This window comes from Rhinolophus hipposideros (assembly GCF_964194185.1).
Source record: "Rhinolophus hipposideros genome assembly, chromosome: 14".
NCBI lineage: Eukaryota > Metazoa > Chordata > Mammalia > Chiroptera > Rhinolophidae > Rhinolophus > Rhinolophus hipposideros.
The window spans coordinates 27,484,026-27,506,083 of record NC_138060.1 but is presented as its reverse complement, the minus strand read 5'-3'; the positions used below and the strand labels follow the sequence as shown (position 1 = coordinate 27,506,083).

The following is a 22,058-nucleotide window of genomic DNA, read 5'->3' as shown; positions in this document are numbered from 1 at the left end:
ATTGCAGCAGCAGGTCAGCACAGGACAGGATGAGGTGTTCAGGAAGTGGAGGCCTTTGTAACCTCACATCCTCTGTCCTCTGTCTGACAGCGCACATGGCCTCTTGACACATGGAAGGGCGGGCATAGGAGAGTCGCCTGCCTTCCATGCTCACTGTCTTGCTCTCCATCAGTCCTTCCTTCTCACCTTCGCTCTCCCTCAGTTTCCTATTCTCTCTCTTTCTCTTTTTGCCCTCTCTCCTCATTTTTCTTTCTTTCTCTCCCCATTTCCCTCCCTCTGCTCTTGTACCACCTCGCTGCCCGTTTTCCTAGCCCTGTCTCGTCACCACTAGCCCACTTCCTCTCCTGTACTCCGTTACTGGGTGGGAGAAGACCAGAAAGACTTCTGGAGGAAGGGCTGCCCATCCTCTCTGGCATTTTCCCCTTTTAAATCTCGATATGAAGAGACTTTTCTAGCAATGAAAACTGTTCAGCAATGGAATTAACTGTCTTGCTTAGTAATGAGTTCCCCATCAGGGAGGCAATCAAACAAGACTGAGTGATCATCCTTTCTGAATGTTGTAAAGGTGATTTGACCTTCTGGATTTGGGCTGGATCACATGACCCCTGATGCTGAGGTTTTCCCGTGTGCATTGCTCCACAATTCAAGGTTGTTTCAGGATATCCCATGTATTTAAAACTGCAGACCTGGGCCTCATGCAAAAGCAGGTGTGTTTAAAGATAAGATATTTTCGTTGTGAGAAAGAAGTCGTGCATTCTTTATAATTTTAATGCTTATTACATTTAGTTTAATTTTTAAAGGGACTTAATCATGGTACAGAAATTTTAGAAAACAGAGACAAAAAGAAAAAAAAAAATTCATTCCTAATTCCATACCCGACACCGCCACTGTTTCCATTTCACTCTGTTTCCTTTTCGCTTTTTCCCGTTGTTCATTTTTTACACAACTTTGTTCCAGTGGGAAGACAACTTCTTGATTTCTTAGAGTCAGGACATGAATATTTTACATAGTTACCATCTGCATCATTTTTAGTGACTGCTTAACACACCATAAAATGGATGCCTATGGTTTCCTTAGACTTTGCTTTGAAACAGCACAGCTCATGAACCTCTTCAAAGATAGATCACTGTCAAGCAGAGCTTTCTTTTTTCAGAGGAGGAATTACCCAGCTTCTCACTCACCTTGTAAAAGAGCATACACCCAAATTCCCACGGGGGGGGGGGCGGAATGAACCTGCTTTAAGCCCTACTTCGTGCCAGGAGGTGTGGTGCGTGCTCTTTGGGCATCAGTTACCCATGATCACAGGTGTGTGTTACCAGCCCCGTTTCACAGGTGAAAACGCTGGGATCTGAGACACTGGCTTAAGATCCCGGGCGGTCTGTTTGTAGGCCATGCCTCCAAAGCCACAGGGGAACTTCCAGGGAGGACTTGTGCTTTGTCTGTCAATCCGTGGGTGACAGGCCTTTGGGGTTTCAGGATTTCCACGGAGCTGTCGTGAAGGCCTTGGATGAAATGGACCAAGAGGGCAAAGACACGTTGGCCAGGGAGGAGCTGAGGCGTGGTCTGAGCGAACTCCCAGCTGTCCTTGACCTTCACGTGGGAATGCTGGAGGAGCTGGGGGAGAGGCTGCTGCACTGGTGAGCAGTCCCAGACCCCCACCCCTGCGTCTGGTGCTCCAGGAGATTGGGGGCCGTTAAAAACCACATCACATGAAATGGTCTCCTTCTGACAAATGGAGGGAGAAGCCGAGACACAGAGGTGGGAGGTCATTTGCCCAAAGTAAAACAGGTGTGTGGGGGCTGAGCGGGGATCCCACCCAGGGAAGTGGTTCCAGTGTTGACTAACGCTGCGCTGGTCACAAGGCCGAGTTCTCACTGTTGCCCCCCCCCCGCGCCCCCTCCCCCTGTAGGGAGGACCAGCAGAAGGTGGCCGATGTCTTCCTGGCCCGGGAGCAGGAGTTTGAGCACCACGCTGCTCACATCCTGCAGTACGACAGGTATCTCAGTCTGCTCGCTGAGAACTGCCTCCACTCTCCCCGGCTGGCCGCTGTCGTCCGTGAATTTGAGGTGGGTCCCTTGGTCCTCTGAGAACCTGCTCTAAGGATGCAGGGGTGGGGCCATGGAAGGGCTTAAAGCAAATGAGTGGGGTTTCTTGGTATGTCTGAAGCTGGGGGGAGGGGAGCAGAGGGGAAGACCCAGCCAGGAGAGGAGGGGGTGAGCCAGCAGGAGGGAAAACCCAGAACCCAGAACATCCCCGGCTGGGCGATCGATGACAACTTGGTGAGCCCCGGCCACAGGGCGAATTTTAGTGACCATTCTCCTGTCTCACTAGAAAAGCACAAAGCACCATGGGGCCCCAGCCTGATTGCATGATCAACAAATGGCTACCAACTGAGGATTCCGTTATTGGGCAGAAAATAAGGGCCTTTTTTCTGTTACTAATGCTGGATGCACAGCAGGGCCTGGGAGAGGCATGTTAGTTACTGAGAGTGGTGTAGACTGTGAGCCTGAAGGAATGAACTGTCACAGCGGAGTGGTGCTCGTCTGGGAGGCCTTCCTGGAGGAGGGGAACCGGGGCTGGAGATGGATTTGGCCAGGCACAGGTGTGGATGGGACAGTGCAGGTGGCAGTCTGAGCCTGGTGACTTCAGGCATGAGTCCCTGATGGAGTTTTGTCCTCCGCGTCTTTTGGGAGCAGCAGAGTCAGCAAGGAGGTGGCCAGAACGTGAAGCACCGGCTGCTGCGGGTTGTTCAGCGCCTCTTCCAGTACCAAGTGCTCCTCACAGGTGGGCCCCATGGGAGGTCAAGGCGCACTGAGGTGGGACCTCAGTAGGGGTGGGGGTGACAGTGGCAACACGTGTGGTGACAACTACCCTGGCAGGAAGATGTGGGAGGGAGCGCTCTCAGTTCCTGCCTCCTGTCCCTCTAGAGGGGCCAGACCCTGCCACCACCTCCCCTCTAGCTGAGCTTTGGACTCCCTGCTGTCCTCTTGGAAACCATGATTCAGTGGCCACCTCCTTTATCTTCCTCCAGCCTCTCCATCCTAAACACAGCAATTCACACCTTCCCCGTTCTGTATTTCCTCCCTGCATCGGTGGGTGTCTGATTTCCCTAAAGCTCTTCTTATCAACAAAGCCTCCTTGTGGCCAAATCAGTGGATATTTTCCACCTGGAACCTTCTGACCCTCTCTGTGGCTTTTCCACTGACCACTTCTTGCTTCTTTCACCCTGGGACCTCTGTGACATACTCGCTCCCAGCCTCTCTCTAACCACTCCTTTGCCTCTCTGTGGATGAGCTCTCTTCCTCCACTGTCCTGTAAGTCCGTGTTTTTCGGGACTCAGTCCTAGTTCCTCTTTTCCTTTCCTGTCTACACATTCTCCCCAGGGACTATTGTCCCTTCCCCTATGTCCACGTGACAGAAATACGCACACCTCTGTCCTGAGCTGCAGACCCATTTACCCAACTGCCTCCCAAATGAACAAAAGACCCCTGGCCTGGGGAACAGATCTTTGACTCAGGGTGACAGATACGCACATGTAGAGATACGCATGTAATCCCAGGGGCCAGGAGACAGAAGTTATACATCTAATTCAATAAGTATTTATTGAGCATCTATTATGTACCAGGCCTTGTGCTAAATGCTAGAGATATAGTAGTGAATTAAACAGCCAAACCCTATGACACTATGGATCTTATACTCTAACAAACAAATAAGGAAATAAAAGTATTATAGCCAGTGATAAGATCTCTGAAGAAAAATAAAGCAGGTGAACAGGGCTCTGAATTAGATACAGCACACGGGAAAGACCTCTCTGAGGAGGTAACATTCCAGAAATCTCAGCAAATTGAAGACATGAGCCCTAAGAAGATCTGGAAGAAGAAAGTACCAGGTACAGGGAATAGTGAGTGCAAAGGCCCTGGGGTAGGAACAAGCTTGGCATGTTGAGGAAATAGCAAGAATGCCAGCATTGCCAGAATGAATGAGTGACGTGAAGAGGTAGCTGGAGCGAGGCCAGCCTGTGTAGAGCCTTGTGGTTACAAATGTGTTAACGTTTGAGCACATCACACTCTACTGTGTTGATGGTCACATTTGCCTCCCCCAGTAGATTGTGCGCTTCTCGAACGCAGGGTCTCACTTCGTTTGTGTTTGGAGGCATAGCACACGGCCCGGCACACAGCAGATGCTCAATAGGTACTTGTTGAATGAGGGAATGACAGCAGCGGTGGCAGTGTGCTGGTGGCGGTCCTGGGGGCCTGGTTTTGTGCACGTGTGGTGTTGTGTGGGGGCTAATGAGTGCGGGTGGAAACCCCATTCTTCTGAAACTTTTCTTCCGTCTCTGGAGAGGGAGGGGCTCCTGTTGTGGACTGGTGGGGGTGGGCTGGCCTCCCTGGAGCAGGCTGACCCCTAGCTCTTGTTCTGCCTGCAGACTATTTAAATAACCTTTGCCCGGACTCCGCTGAGTACGATGACACACAAGGTAAGTCCAGCATGAGCCCAGAGGAGGGAACATACTTCTGTTTTGCCCCAAAGCTGGACTCCATGCCAGTTCCAAGCCCAGGACATAGTCCCCTCCCTGCCATTGGGGGTGCAGTGGCATGAAGTCTCCAGACTTCTGAGGTGATCCCCCATTCACCTCAACACAGGACTCCCCAGGATGGGCTGTTGTCCAGTCAGAGGAGAAGAAGGGAGTGACCAGAATTGGGTGCGAAGAGGTGGTATCAGGTCTAAAAACCTTACCTCAGGATCCCCGTTTTCTCCCAGTTCTATGTGGCTGTTTCTACTGTGACCTGCCAGCGCAGTCCCTATTTTAACATGCTCAGTTTAGAACCAGGGAAACTGCGGCACAAAGTGGTCAAATGACTGTCAAGGTCATTTAGGCAGTAGTGGCAAACCTAGGGTTGGGCCTGATCTGCCCCCGGCCATGGGAAAAATTGGTGCCACCCACTTAAAAGGCCCTGTAAGTGCAGTGATGTGGGGTGGGGGGAGGTGAGAGGACAAGGAAGAGGTGAGGATGGGGGCAACTAGATGGCCCTCCCCAGAAGGCCCAGCTCTCCGCTCTGCTTCCCTCCGCAGGTGCGCTGACCCTCATCTCCAAAGTCACAGACCACGCCAACGACAGCATGGAGCAAGGGGTAAGTCGAGCCTCTGGGCCGTTCTCTGGGGTACAGGTCCAGGACCCCCGGTCCCCTGCCCAGGTCTGCCTTGGAGTATAACTTATGTACTATAAATTGCACGTGTTTAAAGTGTACAGTTAGATACAATTTGATGTTTGTATGTACCTGAAATCATTTCCACAATCACAATTCAGAACTTGTCCATCACCCCAAAAAGTTTCCTTGTACACCTTTGTAAGCCCCATCCCCCCATTTCCAGGCAATCACTGGTCTGCTTTCTGTCACTGTAGATTAGTTTGCATTTTCTAGCATTTTATAAAATGGAATTATTCAGTATGTGCTCTTTTTTTTGTCTGCCTTCTTTCACTCCTTTGTCAGATGTGTGATTTACAAATCTTTTCTCCCAGCCGGTGGCGTGTCTTGTCATTCTCTTAACAGTGTCTGTAGAATTCTTAATTTTGATAAAGCCCACTTTATCAATTTTTCCTTTTATGGGTCATGGTTTTAATGTTATATCTGAGAAATCTTTGCCTCACTCAAGGTTACAGAGTTTCTCCCTGTTTTTTCTAGTTTTACGTTTTACATTTAGGTTTCTGAGTCTATCTTAAGTTGATATTTATGTATGGTGTGAGGGTGTATACACCTGGCTTCTAGCTGCTGGTACTAGACCAATCCTTGGGAAAATCCTTAGGACAAAAATTCAACGTCTGGTTGCAAGGTCAGGCTTTTGAGACTTGAAATCAAATTGGCCGTTGATGGCTCTCTTCTCCAGGGCGTAGAAGTAAAATGTCTTCCTCCAGAAGAGAGTGAGGACACATGTGGAAGGCAATACTGACCATTTTCACCTTTATTTTTTTTAAACAAACTTTATTTTTAAAAAAATCTTTTACTGAGGTAAACTATACATAACAAAAAATGTACTGTGTTAACCATTTTGAAGCGCACAGTTCAGCGGCAGTAAGTACATCCACATTGTTGTGCGACCGTCATTACCGTCCATCTCCAGAACTTTTTAACCATCTCCAACTGAAACTCTGCACCCATTAAACACTAATTCTCCATTCTCCCCTCCCCTAGCCCCTGGCAACCACCATTCTGCTTTCTGAATAGACTTTATTTTTTTAGAACAATTTTAGATTTACAGGAAAAATTGAGAAGGCATACAGAGAGCTCTTATGGATCCCACACAGTTTCTTTTATTATCAACGTATTACTATGGTACATTCGTTGCATTAAAGAACCAATATTGATACCATAGTATTAACTAAAGACGATAGTTCCTTCACATTTCCTTACTTTTTGCCTAATGTCGTGTTCCAGGTTGCCATCCAGGATATCATATTTCATGTAGTCGTCATATCTCCTTAGACTCCGCTTGACTGTGACAGTTTCTCACACTTATCCTTGTTTTTGATGATCTTGACACTTTTGAAGAATATTAGTCGGGTATATTATAGGATGTCCCTCTATTGGAATTTGTCTGATATTTTTCTCATGATTAGACTACGTTTGTGATTTGGGGGAAGGAGATCATAGAAATAAAGTACCACTTTCATAACATCATATGAAGCAACATGATTTATGACTGTTGATGTTGACTTTGATCATCTGGCTGAGTTAGTGTTTATCAGGTTTCTCTACAGTAAAGTTACACACACGCATGCACGCATGCCTTGTCCACACTCTCCAGAAGAAAATCACTCTGCACAGCCCACATTTCAGGAATGGGGAGTTATGCTAACTCTCCTTGAAGGCAGAGTATCTGCCTAAATTATTTGGAATTCTTCTGCATGGGAGATTTTTCTCTTCTTCCTCATTTCTTATTGTAATCATTTTAAATAAATAAATCATTTATGTCAGTACGGACTCATAGATATTTACTTTATGCTTTGGGTTATAATCTCCTACTGCTTTATTTATTTCTCAAATTGTTCCAGTGTTGGCTATTGGGAGCCCTTTCAATTAGTTCTCATATGCCTTTCACACGCCCCCATGCATATAGGTCTGAGTGTTTTCGTTTGTTATTTTTTTTTTAGTACTTACGGGCACTACACAATGCTCCAGGCTCATCTAGTATATTTCCTGCCCCAGGCTTAGAATCAGCCATTTCTCCAAGGAGTCCCTGGTGCCTTGAATTGTTTGCTGGTACTTAGAAAACAAGATATGGGCACTTGGTGTGTTCATTGCTACTGGGTTACCATTTCTTTTAGGTCATCTTAGCTAACAGAGCAAAGAAATATATGTGTATATACAACTGACCCTTTAACAACACGGGAGTTAGGGACTCTGACCTCCGCTGCAATTGAAAATCCATATATAACCACAGTCATACCTTCCACATACGCAGATTCCCAGGCTTGGAGTTGACCCTTGAACAACTCGACTTTAAACTGTGTGGATCAATTGAACTGCAGTCAGTTGAAAAAAAAAACCTGTGTGAGGATGTGGAGGACAGCATAGGGAATAGAGTCAGTGGAACTGGAACAGCTGTATATGATGTCTGAGGGGTAGACTGGGGGCAGGGGTTATCACTTTGTGAGAGGTATAAATGTCTATTACATTGTTTTGTACACCTGAAACTAATAAAAAAATAAAAAATGAAGGGGTAAAAACCTGTATATAAGGACCCATGCAATTCAGACCTGTGTTGTTCAAAGGTCAACCCATGTATGTATGTATGTATATATATATGTGTGTGTGCGTGCGTGTGTGTATATATACACATACACACAATTTTCTATACATAGCCATCTCTATATATATTAAGCTAAATATGAGTTCTTACAGATGTTTCCAACTCTGATTTTTACCACATGGATCATTCTAGCCTCCTCCCCTTGCTTTTCATAAATTTCCACTCCAACAGTGAGAAACCTGGCTCCCACCATCCATCATCCACTTACTTAATAGGCCAATTTACCTTAATTCTTGAGATATTTTTCCTGGTATAGAAATCTGGGTTGACCAATTTTTTCTTTCTGTACCTTAAAGATGCCACTCTGTTGTCTTATAGCCTACATAGTTTCTGATAATAAGTATGCCGTAAAGATTGCATTTATCTTTCTTATGTAATGTCTCTTTTTTCTGGTTGTCTTCAAGGTCTTCTCTTTACATTTGACATTTAGATTATGAGGTATGGTTTTAGGGGCTTGGGTGGTAATTATCTTGTGATTGTCAAGCTTTCTGGATCTGTGGTTTGTTGTCAGTTCATTAATTTGAGACAGTTCTCTTGGATAATCTGTTCTTTTTTTCCCCCCTGCATTCTTTTTTTCTCTTTGTGTTTCAGTTTGGTTAATCTCTACTTATCTATCTCCAAGTTCACTGATTCTTTCCTCAGCTATGTTCAGTTTGCTGCTAAGCCTGTCAAAGGAATTCTTCGTTTATTATATCGTGGTTTTTGTTTTTAACATTTCCATTTGCTCTTGTATCGTTTCCATCTCCGCTGAAGTTCTCCATCTGTTCATATACACTGACCATCTTTTCCACTAGCTCCTTCAACAAATTAATCATAATTAATCTGAAGTTCCCATCTGATGGTTCCAACCTCTTTGTCACCTCCGATTCTGGTTTTGTTAAATGTTTTATTTCTTGAAAATGAGCTGGGGTTCTTCTTAATTTTTTTTTGTGTGTGTGTGTTTCTCATAATTTTTGATTGAATACCAGACATTTATGTGAAGAAAAACTATGGAGACTGAGGAGAATAGTCGCTATCCCCAGAAGTGTGTGTGCCTCTTTTTCTTGTCATGCTGTTCACGTGGGGGTGGGCGTTGGGTCAATTCAGTTAGTAGTTGAACTGGGTTTGGGTTTTGTTGTCGCCATTGTCACCTTCAGAGCCCCACAGACTTCATTCTCCTCGAGAAGAGGGCTGTTGTTATTTGGTGCAGTTTGTGGGGCCTGGTGTGCCACAGAGTTGTTATACTCCTACTCCATCCTCAGCTTTTAGCAATCCTTGCACCACAGAAGGGATCTCTCTCCATGCTTTTGCCCCTTCTCAGAGGTAGACTACTATTTCCTATCATTCAGTGCGAGGCTCATAAGTCTTGACTTGCCAGGCAAGCCTCAGACTTAAGCAGGGCCTGCGAGCCCAGTAGTCTCAGCATTGCTGCTCTTCTTCCTGCATGGCAGCCAAACTCTGCCTTGTATCTCTGGTGGGTCTTGGACAGGTTCCTACTTTGTATCGGTGCACAATCCTGGGCCCAAAGGGTTATGCCCTCCTTCCCTTGGGCCAGACAGCATTTGCTCCACCATCAAGGACAGAGGTTCTTTCTGGCCCCTGTCCTGCCCCAGTCTTCCTTGTGAGCGCCTGGTGGAAGCTTCTAGAAAAGAGCTTGCAAGTGACTGTAGGTAGTCCTTGCGCCTGGGACTCCCTGATATTCTAAACTGACCCACCAGCCTACATCTGCCCTTTAAGAATCCATTAACCTTTTAGCTGCTTTCTTCTTACCCTCCTTTATGCTGACCACCACTTCCTCCTGTGTGTTACCAACGGCATAACCATTCATTTGTCTCCTAGCTCTGTGGAGGGGCTTGTCAGTCTTGGGATTTCATTCAGTTGGTTGCTTTGTGACCTCTACATTCTGGTAGGCTTAAGAAGGGTTATGATTTTGTAGATTATTTGGCTTTGTCTGCCTCGTATCATGGGGGCATTGTTCTCTGGCAGCTTTCTGTACCATAAATGGAAATGGAACAACTATTATACATTTCTAATGTGTAGGATTTTATGCCCAAAACTATGGACAGTGTAAATATCTTTTCAAGGTGATTTCTCTACACACAATTCTCATCTCATTAGTTGACTTGAGAACCTGACCCAGTGTAAGATTCAAGGGGCACCTGCACCATGGGTTAGGTGCTTGTTATTGCTAGTATTATGGGGTGCTGTGCAGAGGGGAGGGAGGTGTGTCACTTTACATATTGTGGGTAACCCAGTGAGGAACCCACAGGGAGTTCTCGGGCATACTTCTAGGAGCACAGACCCGTTTTTCTTCTCAAGTGGTGCGTTTCTTGGTTACTCTCCCTCAGAGGCCACACCCTAGGCAGTAAGCCCAGAGAGACATCCAGCCTTGGGCATCTGTCATCTCTGGGTTACTAAAGTCTGGATTCTCCGGGCCTTATGGGGACATGAGCTTAGAGTAGGAGCAGTGGCCCAGAGACAAATGGGAGTCAGACAGCAAAGCCGAGACCAGCTTCGTGGCATGCAGAAACATGGCAGCGTCAGACCCCATGCCCAGAAAGACTAGCCTGACTACGGGCAGTCCGCATCCTTGGCACCCAGTAGACCTAGGCACAGGTCCCAACCCTGCCCCTGATGGGAGGTTGCACTTTGGGCAACGTCCTTCTGGGCTCCAGTTTCCCTCTCTAAAGCGGAAGCAATGCCACCCCTTCGAGAGGAGATAAGATCCCTTGAAGGGGCCCTGACCATCTCTCCTCGTCGCCCTGCTCCCACCCACAGGAAAACCTGCAGAAGCTGGTCCACATCGAGCACAGCGTCCGGGGCCAAGGGGATCTCCTCCAGCCAGGAAGGGTGAGTGCCACCGCCACGGTGGGCAGGGGCAGAGGGCGTCCTGGCAACAGGCTGGTGAGGCTCTGATAAGCCCCATTGTTTAGCTGGGCTGGCCCCAGACAGGCCTGGCTGCAGGTGCTGTTTACCCGAGGAGGAGGGAGGGCAGGGCCAGGCTCATGGGGCCTGTGGGCTGCCTTCTCTGGGGTTTTCCACTCTCAGCGCCTTTAAAGAAACAGTGCCATTTGGGTTCAGTGTTCTCTGTGGTTCTCTTCACCTCTGAGAAGAAGAGACACCAAGTATTTTTAGTTTTGTCCAGCATTGCTAGGAAATCAGGAAAACCATTTCTCAAGAGCCCCAATAAAGCTTCTTAAAAATAACGTTTTCCAAGAGACAATTTTGCCCACTTTTAAGGCTCCCAATGGAAAACATAAAACTCAGCTCAGAAATAGTCAAAAATGTGTCCATTACCTGATACCGTCCATGAAGGACAAAGAAATGAGAGATTGTGCTCAGGAGATTTTACTCAGAATTAGCAAGGATCTCACTAGTCTGAGAGTCTGTAAACTCACACTTAGTATTTTGGGCTGGGTCATCCGTTCATTAAATATTTATTAAGCATCTATTTGTATTCTCCAGAATGTAAGGGGGATGTAGCGACGGTTCACGCGTCTTCAGCTGTTGTAGCAAACCTTCAGAGGCTCTGTTCTGAATGGACTCTCGTGGCAGCAAGTCGGGGAGAGAGTCATTGTTTGGACGGACACTCTGTGGCCAGAACAGTGTCTGGGGCTTCGTATAATTCAAAGTGGAACACTCCTGAACAGCTGAGCTACCTAGCTCCTGAACTGCTGTCACATACAGAGCCTTGCTGTTAAGCTGGGAATTCCCCCAGGAGCTGCTTTCTGGTCCTCTGGGAAGCATCATAATTTAAGTTTCTCAAGGGCCTCCCGCCAGCCAACCTCCTCTAGGGGAGTAGGAAGCATCAGCCTGACCACCAAGGTCTGCTTCTGTCCCCACAGGAGTTTCTGAAGGAAGGGACACTGATGAAAGTAACAGGGAAAAACAGACGCCCACGGCACCTGTTCCTGGTAAGTATTAAGCCCCCAAACTAAGCCCCGGGACTGTTAAGTTCTGTGAAATTTTCTAGCACCAGCATTCAAGGACAGCTGGAAGGGAAGGGGTGAGACTAGAGCCAAATCTGTAGGATGATCATTCTGTATAGTTGAGCTTTCCGGAAAGCTGAGAGCTTAACCCTTGGAAACCACAGCCCAGCCCACATTTATTATTTCAATGATTTTGAATGGAATGGTGCCAAAATTTAATTACCTGTGTCCACCTCTTAAACATCCTAAAACCAGGAATAACTTGTTCAACCGCCTTATCTAACACATGAGAAAACAGATCCAGAAGGAAGAGCTGACTTGGCCAGATCTCCCAGAAGGTTGGTGGCAGAGGCCTGGAGGGAACCAGAGCTGTGCCTCCCCCATACCCCCAAGTCCAGCACTTTCTGTGTACAAGACAGAATGTAATGTAGCATTTTTGATGGTTCACAGCCATAGCTGGAATACCAGGGCATGTCCAGCCTGTGGGGTAGTAACATCCTCCTCAGTCGCCGTTGAACGACAAGCAGCTCTTTGCTCCAGTCCTATGATCCTTGAGTTGTTTTGCCCTTAAGTTCTTGTGTCTGCTGGATGTAACTTTTTTCTCTGTTCCTTCATTTTTAGCTGTTATTCCTTGTTACTGTCGGTCATGGCTGCCCCTAACAGCCTCCTTACACTTTGTTAGAATTGCATGCAAAGTAATAGTAAATGAGCTCTGAGTGTCTAAGAAAACTCTCTATTTCAGACATTTACTGAACACCTCCTATGTGCTGGGTACTAGAAACCAAGAGATAAAAGTCACATGGTCTACCTTCAGCACATGTTGTAAATGTCGATTTATGAGAATGACATGGATAGAATCTCATGGGCCACAGACAGGTTCTTGAGCACCACAGGAAACACATGGAAGGAAGAAATTTTATTCCTCCTAAGGTGCCAGTTTCATAAAATAAGCTCAACTGCAGAATGAACTCAGGGCATCTGCCCACCAGCACAGGGGTTTCAGTGACGCTGTGGAGAGGTTTCCACCTGGGCCTCCACATGCCCGCTGCCCCTCGCAGTGGGTGGGGCTGCCCTCTAGAGCCTCATCGTTGTAAACAATTCCCCCTTACTTCATCAAGAATTTCTCTTCTTTCCTCCAAAGCGGGGCTGTAAAACACACAGCTTTGGAGAGGAAAGGAGAACCATGGGCAATTAGGAGGCAGCATGGTCCTGAACCCATCATAAAACCTCAGGGTGCTAATGGCAGTTGCTATGGCAGCAGGTGCTCAAGAAGCAGCCACAAAAAGGCTGGGACTGCTCTGGTGAGTGACACAGGCGGATTCCTCATGAGCGAGGCTCTGTGCTGGGGTTTGGTCACTGTCCCCAGATGGGGCCAGGACTGTGTGGCCACCCCCCAACACACCACACTCGAACACGCTAGAGGCATACTCATGTACGTACCACCCTGTCTCTGCTACTGTGAGCTCTGTGATCTCGGGCAGCTTATTGAGCCAGCCTGTGCCTCAGTTTTCCCCTCTGTGGAATGGGGCTGATAATGATAGTGCCTGCCTGGTGGGATTGTTGGAGGCATCATTGAGATCATTCCTGTCAGGTGCTGAGCCCATATTGGCACAGAATAACTGTCCAATGCAGAGTAGCTCTTGTCATTATAAGAAGAGCAGAGCCGGGGGGGCCTTTGACGGCTCCCCTCATCCAGGGGTCAGCCCGCCCCCTGTTTTTGTTAATGAAGCTCAGTTGGAACACAGCCTCACGCATTCATTTATGGATCATCTGTGGCTGCTTTGGGGCAGCAGCGGCTGCGTTGAATGGTTGTGACAGAGACCGTCTGGCCTATAAGGACTTAAATATGTACTGTCTAGCCCTTTACAGAAACATTGGCTGGCCCTGGTCTACACCACCTCTAGTTAGAGACAGTGAGGCCCAGAGGCAGAAGGCGTGTCCCTAAGGTCACACAGCGGATCAGTGGCCCAGCCGGATCCCCCACACGGCCTAGCTGGGATGTCGGGAACCCAAGAAGAGCTGGTAGTGCGAAAATGCATGCGTTCTGTTCCCTCAGCAGACCGTCTACGGGAGCAGGAAAGGTTAACGCTGAGCTCTCACCCTGCTTCGGACCCTTACATATCATGTCCAGTTGAGTCCTCCCAGCACCCTACGTTTTTGTTGGCTCCAACGCAGAGGGCTCACTCGGGGTCATTCTCTCTCAGCTTCCTTAATGAGGTAGGGCAGAGATGGCCCTAATTTCACAGGTGAAGAAGCTGAGGTTCAGAGAGGGAAACAGTTTGTCTATAGTCACCCAGCAGCTACAGAACAGGGTCAGGACTGACAGCCCATGGAACACCCAGAGTGTGAGGTCATCTTTTCAAACTGTAAATCTTTTAGCCAAACGGAAACCTTCTCTTCTAAGTGACTTTCATCACATTTCTTCCTGTCTACCCTCATGGGGGTGGGGGGACCTTAGTTGTTCATTCAACAGATGCTGAGCACCTACTCGTATGTCACTGGAGGTACAGCAGTAGGCAGGGCCCACCAGCTCCTTATTCTCAGGGACCTTCCTGCCTCCTGCACTTCTTTCCTCAGCTATGCTTTATAGAGGCTTAATTTATATAAAGATGCATCAGTCTGAAGTGTGCATGGCAGTGTGTATTGGCAAATCCATATCATCATGTAACCACCACCTGGATCAAGATACAGAATGTTTCCAGCCACCCCCCCACACCCCGCCGAAAGTTCTCTCCTGTGCCCCTTAACAGTCACTTTCCCCCACCCCCACCCCAGGCCACCGTTGGTCTGATTTCTGTCACTACAGATTAGTTTTGCCTGTTCTGGAACTTCATATAAATATTACCAAGCAGCTTATACTCCTCTGTGTCTGGCTTCTTTCACTCAGCATGTGTTGCGATTCATCCATGGTGTCACGTGTACCATTGGTTCGTTCCTTTTGATTGCTGTGTGGTATCCCACAGTGTGGAGGCTCCACAGTTTGTTGATCCATTCACCTGTTGATAGGTGTTTGGGTTATTGCCACTCTTTGGCTGTTACAAATAATGCCTCTGTGCACACCTCTGTATTTGACTTTACGTGGGCATCTGCATGTATTTCTTTTGAGTATTTACCTGGGAGTGGACTTGTGGGGAAGGGACTCACGTTTTAGCCCAGGGCGGTTTTGTTCTCTTGTGGGCATCACTGGGGAATGCAGGATGTGCTCAGTGATTCTCCAGGACCGAAGGCCGCATAGCCTTCTGGGGCCAAGACACATCTGATGGGGTTTCCTTCTCCCCAGATGAGCGATGTGCTCCTGTACACATATCCCCAGAAGGATGGGAAGTACCGGCTGAAGAACACATTGGCGGTGGCCAGCATGAAGGTAAATGCCTAGTGCTACGCAATCTGGGATGGGCAGGGGGAGACCCAAGGTGAGGAGAAGACATCCTTGCTTCGTGAGCTCCCAGACCAGCTGGGAAGAGGGAGCCCTGAGGAAACAGTGTTACGTTACACTGTGGGTTACAGCAGGATCATGCTATAGGTAGTGAAGGAGGGCTTCCTGAAGGAGGGGCGTTGAGTCCCTTGGGTGGATAATATGTGGACAGATGGGGGAGAGAGAAGAGGGAAGGGTGTCCTAGGAGGAGGAAAATTCATAAGCAAAGGCTTGGGGTAGGAAATAAGCGGGTGTTTGGTACATTTTTTAATTGTGGTAAAATACACATAAAACTTACCATTTTCACCATTTTTAAGTATACAATTCAGTAGCATGAAAGTACATTCACATTGTAGTGTAACCATTACCACCAACCATTTCCAGAACTTTTTCATCTTCGCAAACTGAAACTCCATACCCATCAATCACTAATTCCCCATTGCCTCTCCCCCAGCCCTTAACAACCATTATTCTATTTACTGTCTCTATGATTTTTTATGTATTAAACGTTTTTATTATGTAAGTTTCAGGTATACAACTTTATAGTTTGATATCTGTATATCACCATGCAGTTGACCCCCTTCACTCCTTTCGTTTTCTCCTCAAGCCCCTTCCCCTCTGGTAACCACCCATCTGTCCTCTGCATCTATGAATTTCTTTTTGTTTTATTTGTTTTTAGATTCCACATATAGTGAAATCACAGGTTATTTGTCTTTCTCCTTCTGACTTACTTCACTTAGCATTATGCTCTCAAGGTCCATCCATGTTGTCACAAATGGCAAGATTTCATGCTTTCTGTGGCTGAGTAGTATTCCATTGTGTATATGTACCACATTATCCATTCATCCACTGATGGACACTTAGGTTGTTTCCATATCTTGACTATTGTAAATAATGTTGCAGTGAACATAGGAGTGCAGGTATCTTTTTGAGTTACTATTTTCATATTGTTGGATAAATACCCAGAAGTGAAATTGCTGAGTCATATGGTAGTTCCATTCTTAATTTTTTGAGGAATCTCCATACTGTTTTCCATAGTGGCTGCATCAATTTATAATCCCACCAGCAGCATATGAGGGTTCCTTCTCTAGGCACCTCATAATAAATAAAGTCATGTAGTATTTGTCTTTTAGCCACTGGTTACTTTGCTTAGCATAATGACCTCAAGGTTCATCCATGCTCTAGCATGTGTCAGAGTTTCCTTCCTTTTTATGGCTGAATAATATTCCATTGTATGTATAGACCACATTTTTTGTCCATTCATCCAGGGATGGACACTTGGGTTGCTTCTACCTTTTGGCTGCGGTGAATAATGCTGATAGGAACTTGGGGTTGCAAATATCTGTTCAAGTGGCAAATATTTCTTAAACAAATGTAAGAGAGATACCAGAGCAGCTGGACGGCCTCGTGGATGAGGGCATAGAGACAAGAAGGAAGGGGGGCTGGTCATGTGTGGCCCACTCAGTGTAACTTCATCCTGAATAACAGGGATGGCTGGGAGCTGATGGGCATTCTTGGGCTTAACTCTTAAGAGCAGGCATTTGTAGGAAGTTAGTTCTGGCACAGTGTGGTGAGGGGGCCAGAGTGGGGAACACTGAAGTAGGAAGAGACCCATAAGAGGCACTGAGGGTCTCTCTGCTCCTGGAGGTGCTTTTACATGAGTAAGAGGACGAAGGAAGCACCATTCTCAGTGGGGAAGTTGGTTCTCTTTTCTTTCAAAGGTTCCACTGAGGAGCCAGTTGGGCAAGGGAGTGGGAGAGACTGGTCACTGAGCAGGTACTCGTGCAGCAGGACTCTACTCCTGGAGGCTGGGTCCTGAGATGGAAGCTCCACAACCTTCCTGGGCTTGGGTGGTGGTCAAGGACCATGGAATCAGAGTTGGAGTAGGCAGCCTGGCTTCCAACACACACACACACACACACACACACACACACACACACACACACACACACACACACACACACACGCCTGCCATGTCTCTAAGCATCTGAGGGGGCTCAGAGAGGGGGGACAGGACCAGAAGAAAAGTCTAGCCTGTGGTTGCCCTTCCCTGCCCCCACCCTGAGGGCTGCTGTTGGTTTCCAGGTCAGTCGCCCAGTGATGGAGAAAGTGCCCTACGCTCTGAAGATCGAGACTCCCGAGTCCTGCCTGACACTGTCCGCAAGGTATGGGGAGGTGGGAAGAGGGCAGGCCTGGGGGACAAAGGGACAGAGTTTACAGGTGGGAAAGTTTGGAATAACAAATGCTGGGTGTGTCTTTGTTTTTATTTTGGTATTCTTTAGATCAAAGGACTTTTTTTTCTTTTCAGTGTTTCTTAACCATTTTTGGATCACACGCCACTTTGGGAATCTGACAAAACTATGGCTTCTCTCCCCTGAAAAATAATGTGCATGCACATAAAATTGACAAAGAACTTCAGGGGCTTTCTAGAGCCTGTTTTTTAAATATAACAATAACAATATCATGATTGTAAAACTCGATGGATTATTGGGTCTTTACAGCAACACAAAAAGTTAAGGCTAGTAAAAAATGCATTGTACACCTTAGTTCTTAGTATCTGCTTTTAGGCTTTTGTGTCTGGAGAGTAAAATGACGAGTGAGCATTCATCATCTAGTTTTTCCCTGGTTTGGAGTGTGGCCTTTCCGTCTGTGTTTTCTCCAGGCCCTCAGGCTGCCCAGGGGTCCGTCCCCACTGGCTTTAGTCAGTGAAAAAGCTCCCCCCACACACACCCCACACCCCGCCTTCTTTCAGGGCAAGGTGAGCTTGAGCTCAGAAACCAGGGACGTGTGACTGCTGCCAGGGCTGCACTGGGCGTGGTGGGGTTGGGACAGGGTTCCCAAGGTTTGGGCATCTTCCCTTGGGGAGTGCATAACCCTGGGGTGGCAGCAGTGCCCTTTGTGTGGGGTGGAGGTCCTGGGTGTGACGGGTTGTGCATGCAGACTCACATGCTGTCTCGTAGATGCATTGGGTCCTTAAGCATTTTCAGCCCCTCAGTGCCAGGTCCTGTGCTGTAGACACTAGCGATTTAAGCCTTGGTGTGCTTGACAGGAGCTCCCATGCTGGGTAGGAGTGGTGAGCTGGTGACAAGCAGAACATAACTGCTGCTGCAAGAATGAGTCGTGGCAAGAGTAATGAGCACTGGGCTCCTGCGGGGTCTCAGGCCCCTCCTCTCACCCTCGTCACCACCCTTGGAGCTGGGCCTTGCAGCTCCTCCCATGCTTGGGGAGCTGAGGCCTAGAGAGGGGTCCCACAGCCATGTGAGGCAGAACTGGGGTTCAAAGGCAGGACTGTGTGACCCAGAGCGCCTATCCACTCCTATGTACTGAATGAGGAGTAGAAGAAGCCTTGAAAATTCCAAGGAGTGACCACCTCATCTGGGGGAGTGAGGTGATACCTGACTGGGGTTCCGTGGCCTCTCCTCCCCGTATCACTAGGTAAAATCAGGGACCTGAGGAGACCCATGGTATGGTTTCTACTTGCCATGAGGTCAGGATGGTGACCTGCCATGCTCAGCCCTTCAGGTGGGTCTGCCCATCTCTTTTAGGCAGAGGCACTGCCCTTTGGCCAGTGGCCTCAAGGAGCTACTGTCACTGACAAGCTGGTCATCTTCCTGCTAACCCAGACACTTCACACTGAAGCTTCCAGGGGATAGCAGGACCCATACATCTTTTAGGGACAAGGCATGTGGCTGGCCGCCACTTTTTCTCCCTCCCAGGCCAAACTGGTCCCTTCTCTGGCTGAGGTTGCACACTTAGTGCAGGGCGAGAGTGACACCTAGTGGGGCCTGTGAGAATTTCCACCCTGCTGTCACTCCCGAGCAGCTCCCAGTCCAGTGTGGCTATCACCACACAGGAAACCTGCCAGGCACAGAGCTGGGATGTGGGAAGGCAGCTTGTTGGATGAGTTAGTGTCTGGGAAGTTCTGTGGGAAAGTGTGGAGGCATCTGGAGAGCCTGGGACCTTGGCCTTTGCCAGGTTCTGTCTACCCCTCTTCCTTTGCCCCCGCCCACCTGTCCCTCCTAAAGCACGGCCCCTCAGAGTCTCCTGAGCACCCCTTGCGTTGCCATTGACAAAGTCTGTTTAACTCCCACCTGTCACTTCATTCCCATAAAAGCCCTGGGATTTGAAGGAAGAGTGTCGGCATTCCCGTGCGGCAGGGGAAGAAGCGGCCTGGGCAGGTCAGCGTTCCCTGGCTGCCCTGCTAGCAGATGGAGGTGATGAGGTGCGAGCCCTCGCCTGTCTGGCAGGAAGCCAGTGAAGCTGGTTGGATTGCAGACATCAGGAGGCTGGCGTGGGGGAAGGAGCGGGGCCAGCAGGGCCTCGGTCGCCTCGTGCAGCCTCACTCACTGCAGCTCACACCCACAGCTCCTGTGCAGAGCGGGATGAGTGGCACGGCTGTCTGAGCAGAGCCCTCCCTGAGGACTACAAGGCACAGGCTCTGGCTGCCTTCCACCACAGCGTGGAGGTGAGTGGGGGCCCTGGGACCCCCTGACACCCGCTGCACAGCCCTGGGCTTCCCTGGGCAGGCCATACGCTAAGGAGGACTTGCAGCTCCTTCCCTCAGGGCACTGCTTCCTCCTCCTCCTCCTCCTCCTCCCACAAGGCCCCACGGCTCAGGAGCGGTCACTGCGTAGCCCCGGCCTGGAGCACAGCACCTCCAGGTGGCTCTGCTTCGCACCCAAGACATGCTTCCTGGAGGACGTAGGGAGGAGAGGGCAGCGGGGTGGGGCGTAGAATTAGGACCCCCCCCCCCGCCCCACATACATATACACTCCATACAGGAACGGGTGCTCGCATCCTGCAGGTGCCCTGACCACACTGCTCACCCCACTCCTTTGCCTTAGATGCGGGAGAGGCTGGGGGTCAGCCTGGGGGAGAGGCCCCCCACGCTGGTGCCTGTCACACACGTTATGATGTGCATGAACTGTGGCTGCGACTTCTCCCTCACGCTGAGGCGTCACCACTGCCACGCCTGCGGCAAGGTGAGTCTCCCTGTCTGGGGGGGGTTCGTGGAGGTGGTATGGGTAGGGATTCAGGGGCGTCCAGCAGTTTCTGCGTGCCAGCCGAGTGAGGCATGTTCACACCAACCCTGCGAGGTAGGAATTGTTCGTTCCCACTTTACTGATGTCCTCACAGCAGTGCCACATCCCAGGCCCCTTCCGTGGCACTACCACACTCTCAAAAGGAAATCGTTAGATACATGCTTATTGTCCTTGGAGAGAGTATCACGTCATGGTTAAGGGCTCATCAGAAAAACGGATCGCACTTGCACACAAGCTACGCGGCTGTGCTGGAAAAGCAGGGGACGTAGCACAGTCCTTGGAGGAGGTGGGGGGCAGGTGGCAGAGGAGAGAGGATACTGAGCATGTGCCGAGCTGGTGAGAACCACTCTGACATGTGTCCCCAACCGGACCTGCAGATTGTGTGCCGGAACTGTTCGAGAAACAAGTACCCTCTGAAGTACCTCAAGGACCGGATGGCCAAGGTCTGCGATGGCTGCTATGGGGAGCTAAAGAAGAGGGGCGGCGATGTCCCAGGCCTAATGAGAGGTAACCTGGGGACCACCCTCACCTTTCTTCCTGGTGGCCCACAGGGCTTCTGCCTGCCCCATGGTTGGTGCCTGAAACCATTTTCCCAGAAAGGCTCAGAACAAAAGCAGCCTTCAAGGAAGAGCCAGGGGTTCAATTCACACATGGGGCACCATTTCCCAAAATGTTGGTTCCTTGGAAAATCGATAGGTACTCCTAGATGAAGGGTTCTGTGGGCAGCCCAGTTTGGGAAACACTGGGCCTGGGCCGTTGGTGACGGGGACGGTAAACAGGGTGAACAAGTTTACTTCGCCGTGGAAGCTCTCTTTTCTTTTCGAGAGTGTTCTGTAGGCCTATGTTCTGTGGGCCCTTTTTGAGATAAGAATTGTGAGATGGGTAGAAGAGGAGTTGGGGTCAGGGGAGGGCTAAGGGCCCTCTGATAAAGCTGCCTGAGGAAGTGGAGCTGGCTTTTGAGAGACTGTGCTCAGGGGACAACCTTTGCCCAAGCAGAGCTGGGCCAGAGGGAGAGCAAGTGTATCCTGGGCCTTAAGCCAGAGTTTTCCTCCATGGGGCCATCGAGGCCATCAGAGAGGACAGCCCAGCCCCAGCCTTCTGGGGCACTGCAGAGAAGCGATGGCCGGCACCAAGGAGAAGCCTTCCTTCCTGGCCTTCAGGCCTTTCTGTCCACAGAAGGGACTGTGCTCATCTTTCTGGGCACGCTTAACCCTCATGGTGAGTGAGGCCAGTTGGCATCTCAGGAAGGCCTGGGAGCTCTTATGTACGGGAATCGGTGTTCCAAGCAAGACGTGTACCTGTCCATGCGGACACTCAGCCCCTTCCCCTGTGACTTGTCTTGGTTACAGAGCGGCCCGTGAGCATGAGCTTTCCCCTGTCCTCCCCCCGCTTCTCGAGCAGTGCCTTCTCATCCGTCTTCCACAGCATCAACCCCTCCACCTTCAAGAAGCAGAAGAAAGTCCCTTCAGCCCTGACCGAGGTAAGGCAGGTAGGACGGCCTGCATGGAGGGCAGGGGATTTGGAAGGTTCATGGTCCTGCTCCAGACTGACCAGGCTCTTTGGGACAAAGAGGACCCCTCATGGGAGATATTCTTGCTATGAGGACAGACTCACCACTAACAAGGGCAGTGCCTGTGTCCTGGTCATGTCCAAGAAGATGCCAGCTTGGTGGCAGAAGGCAGGACGTGACAATTGTAGATGGTGTTAGGCAACGTCCCTCCCATCCTTCTCTCTGCCTCTCCCGTCTCTTTCTTTTTTCTGATTTCTTTCTCTCCTGCCCCATAGCCTAGACTTAGTACCCAAGGGGACTGCACAGGTCACTGGGGCTCTTCTGACTAAAGTAGCTGTAGTCCTGGCTTAGCTCTCCCAGGGCAGTACATCCTG

General features: G+C 49.2%; 1 protein-coding gene across 2 annotated transcripts in view; it reads left to right on the top strand.

Annotated features, from left to right (window-relative positions):
- FGD5 (FYVE, RhoGEF and PH domain containing 5) overlaps window positions 1-22,058 on the top strand; it is a 107,075-nt gene that overhangs the window by 76,076 nt on the left and 8,941 nt on the right. Inside the window, exons 6-18 of one of the 2 annotated variants that reach the window (XM_081071659.1) lie at window positions 1,477-1,637; window positions 1,910-2,066; window positions 2,697-2,784; window positions 4,427-4,477; window positions 5,074-5,132; window positions 10,567-10,638; window positions 11,634-11,702; window positions 14,998-15,081; window positions 17,218-17,297; window positions 19,498-19,597; window positions 19,977-20,114; window positions 20,552-20,681; window positions 21,524-21,654. In XM_081071659.1, the coding sequence (XP_080927785.1) occupies window positions 1,477-1,637; window positions 1,910-2,066; window positions 2,697-2,784; window positions 4,427-4,477; window positions 5,074-5,132; window positions 10,567-10,638; window positions 11,634-11,702; window positions 14,998-15,081; window positions 17,218-17,297; window positions 19,498-19,597; window positions 19,977-20,114; window positions 20,552-20,681; window positions 21,524-21,654 (1,320 nt within the window). The remainder of the gene's footprint in view (window positions 1-1,476; window positions 1,638-1,909; window positions 2,067-2,696; window positions 2,785-4,426; window positions 4,478-5,073; window positions 5,133-10,566; window positions 10,639-11,633; window positions 11,703-14,997; window positions 15,082-17,217; window positions 17,298-19,497; window positions 19,598-19,976; window positions 20,115-20,551; window positions 20,682-21,523; window positions 21,655-22,058) is intronic. The other variant, XM_081071660.1, reaches the window with a different exon arrangement.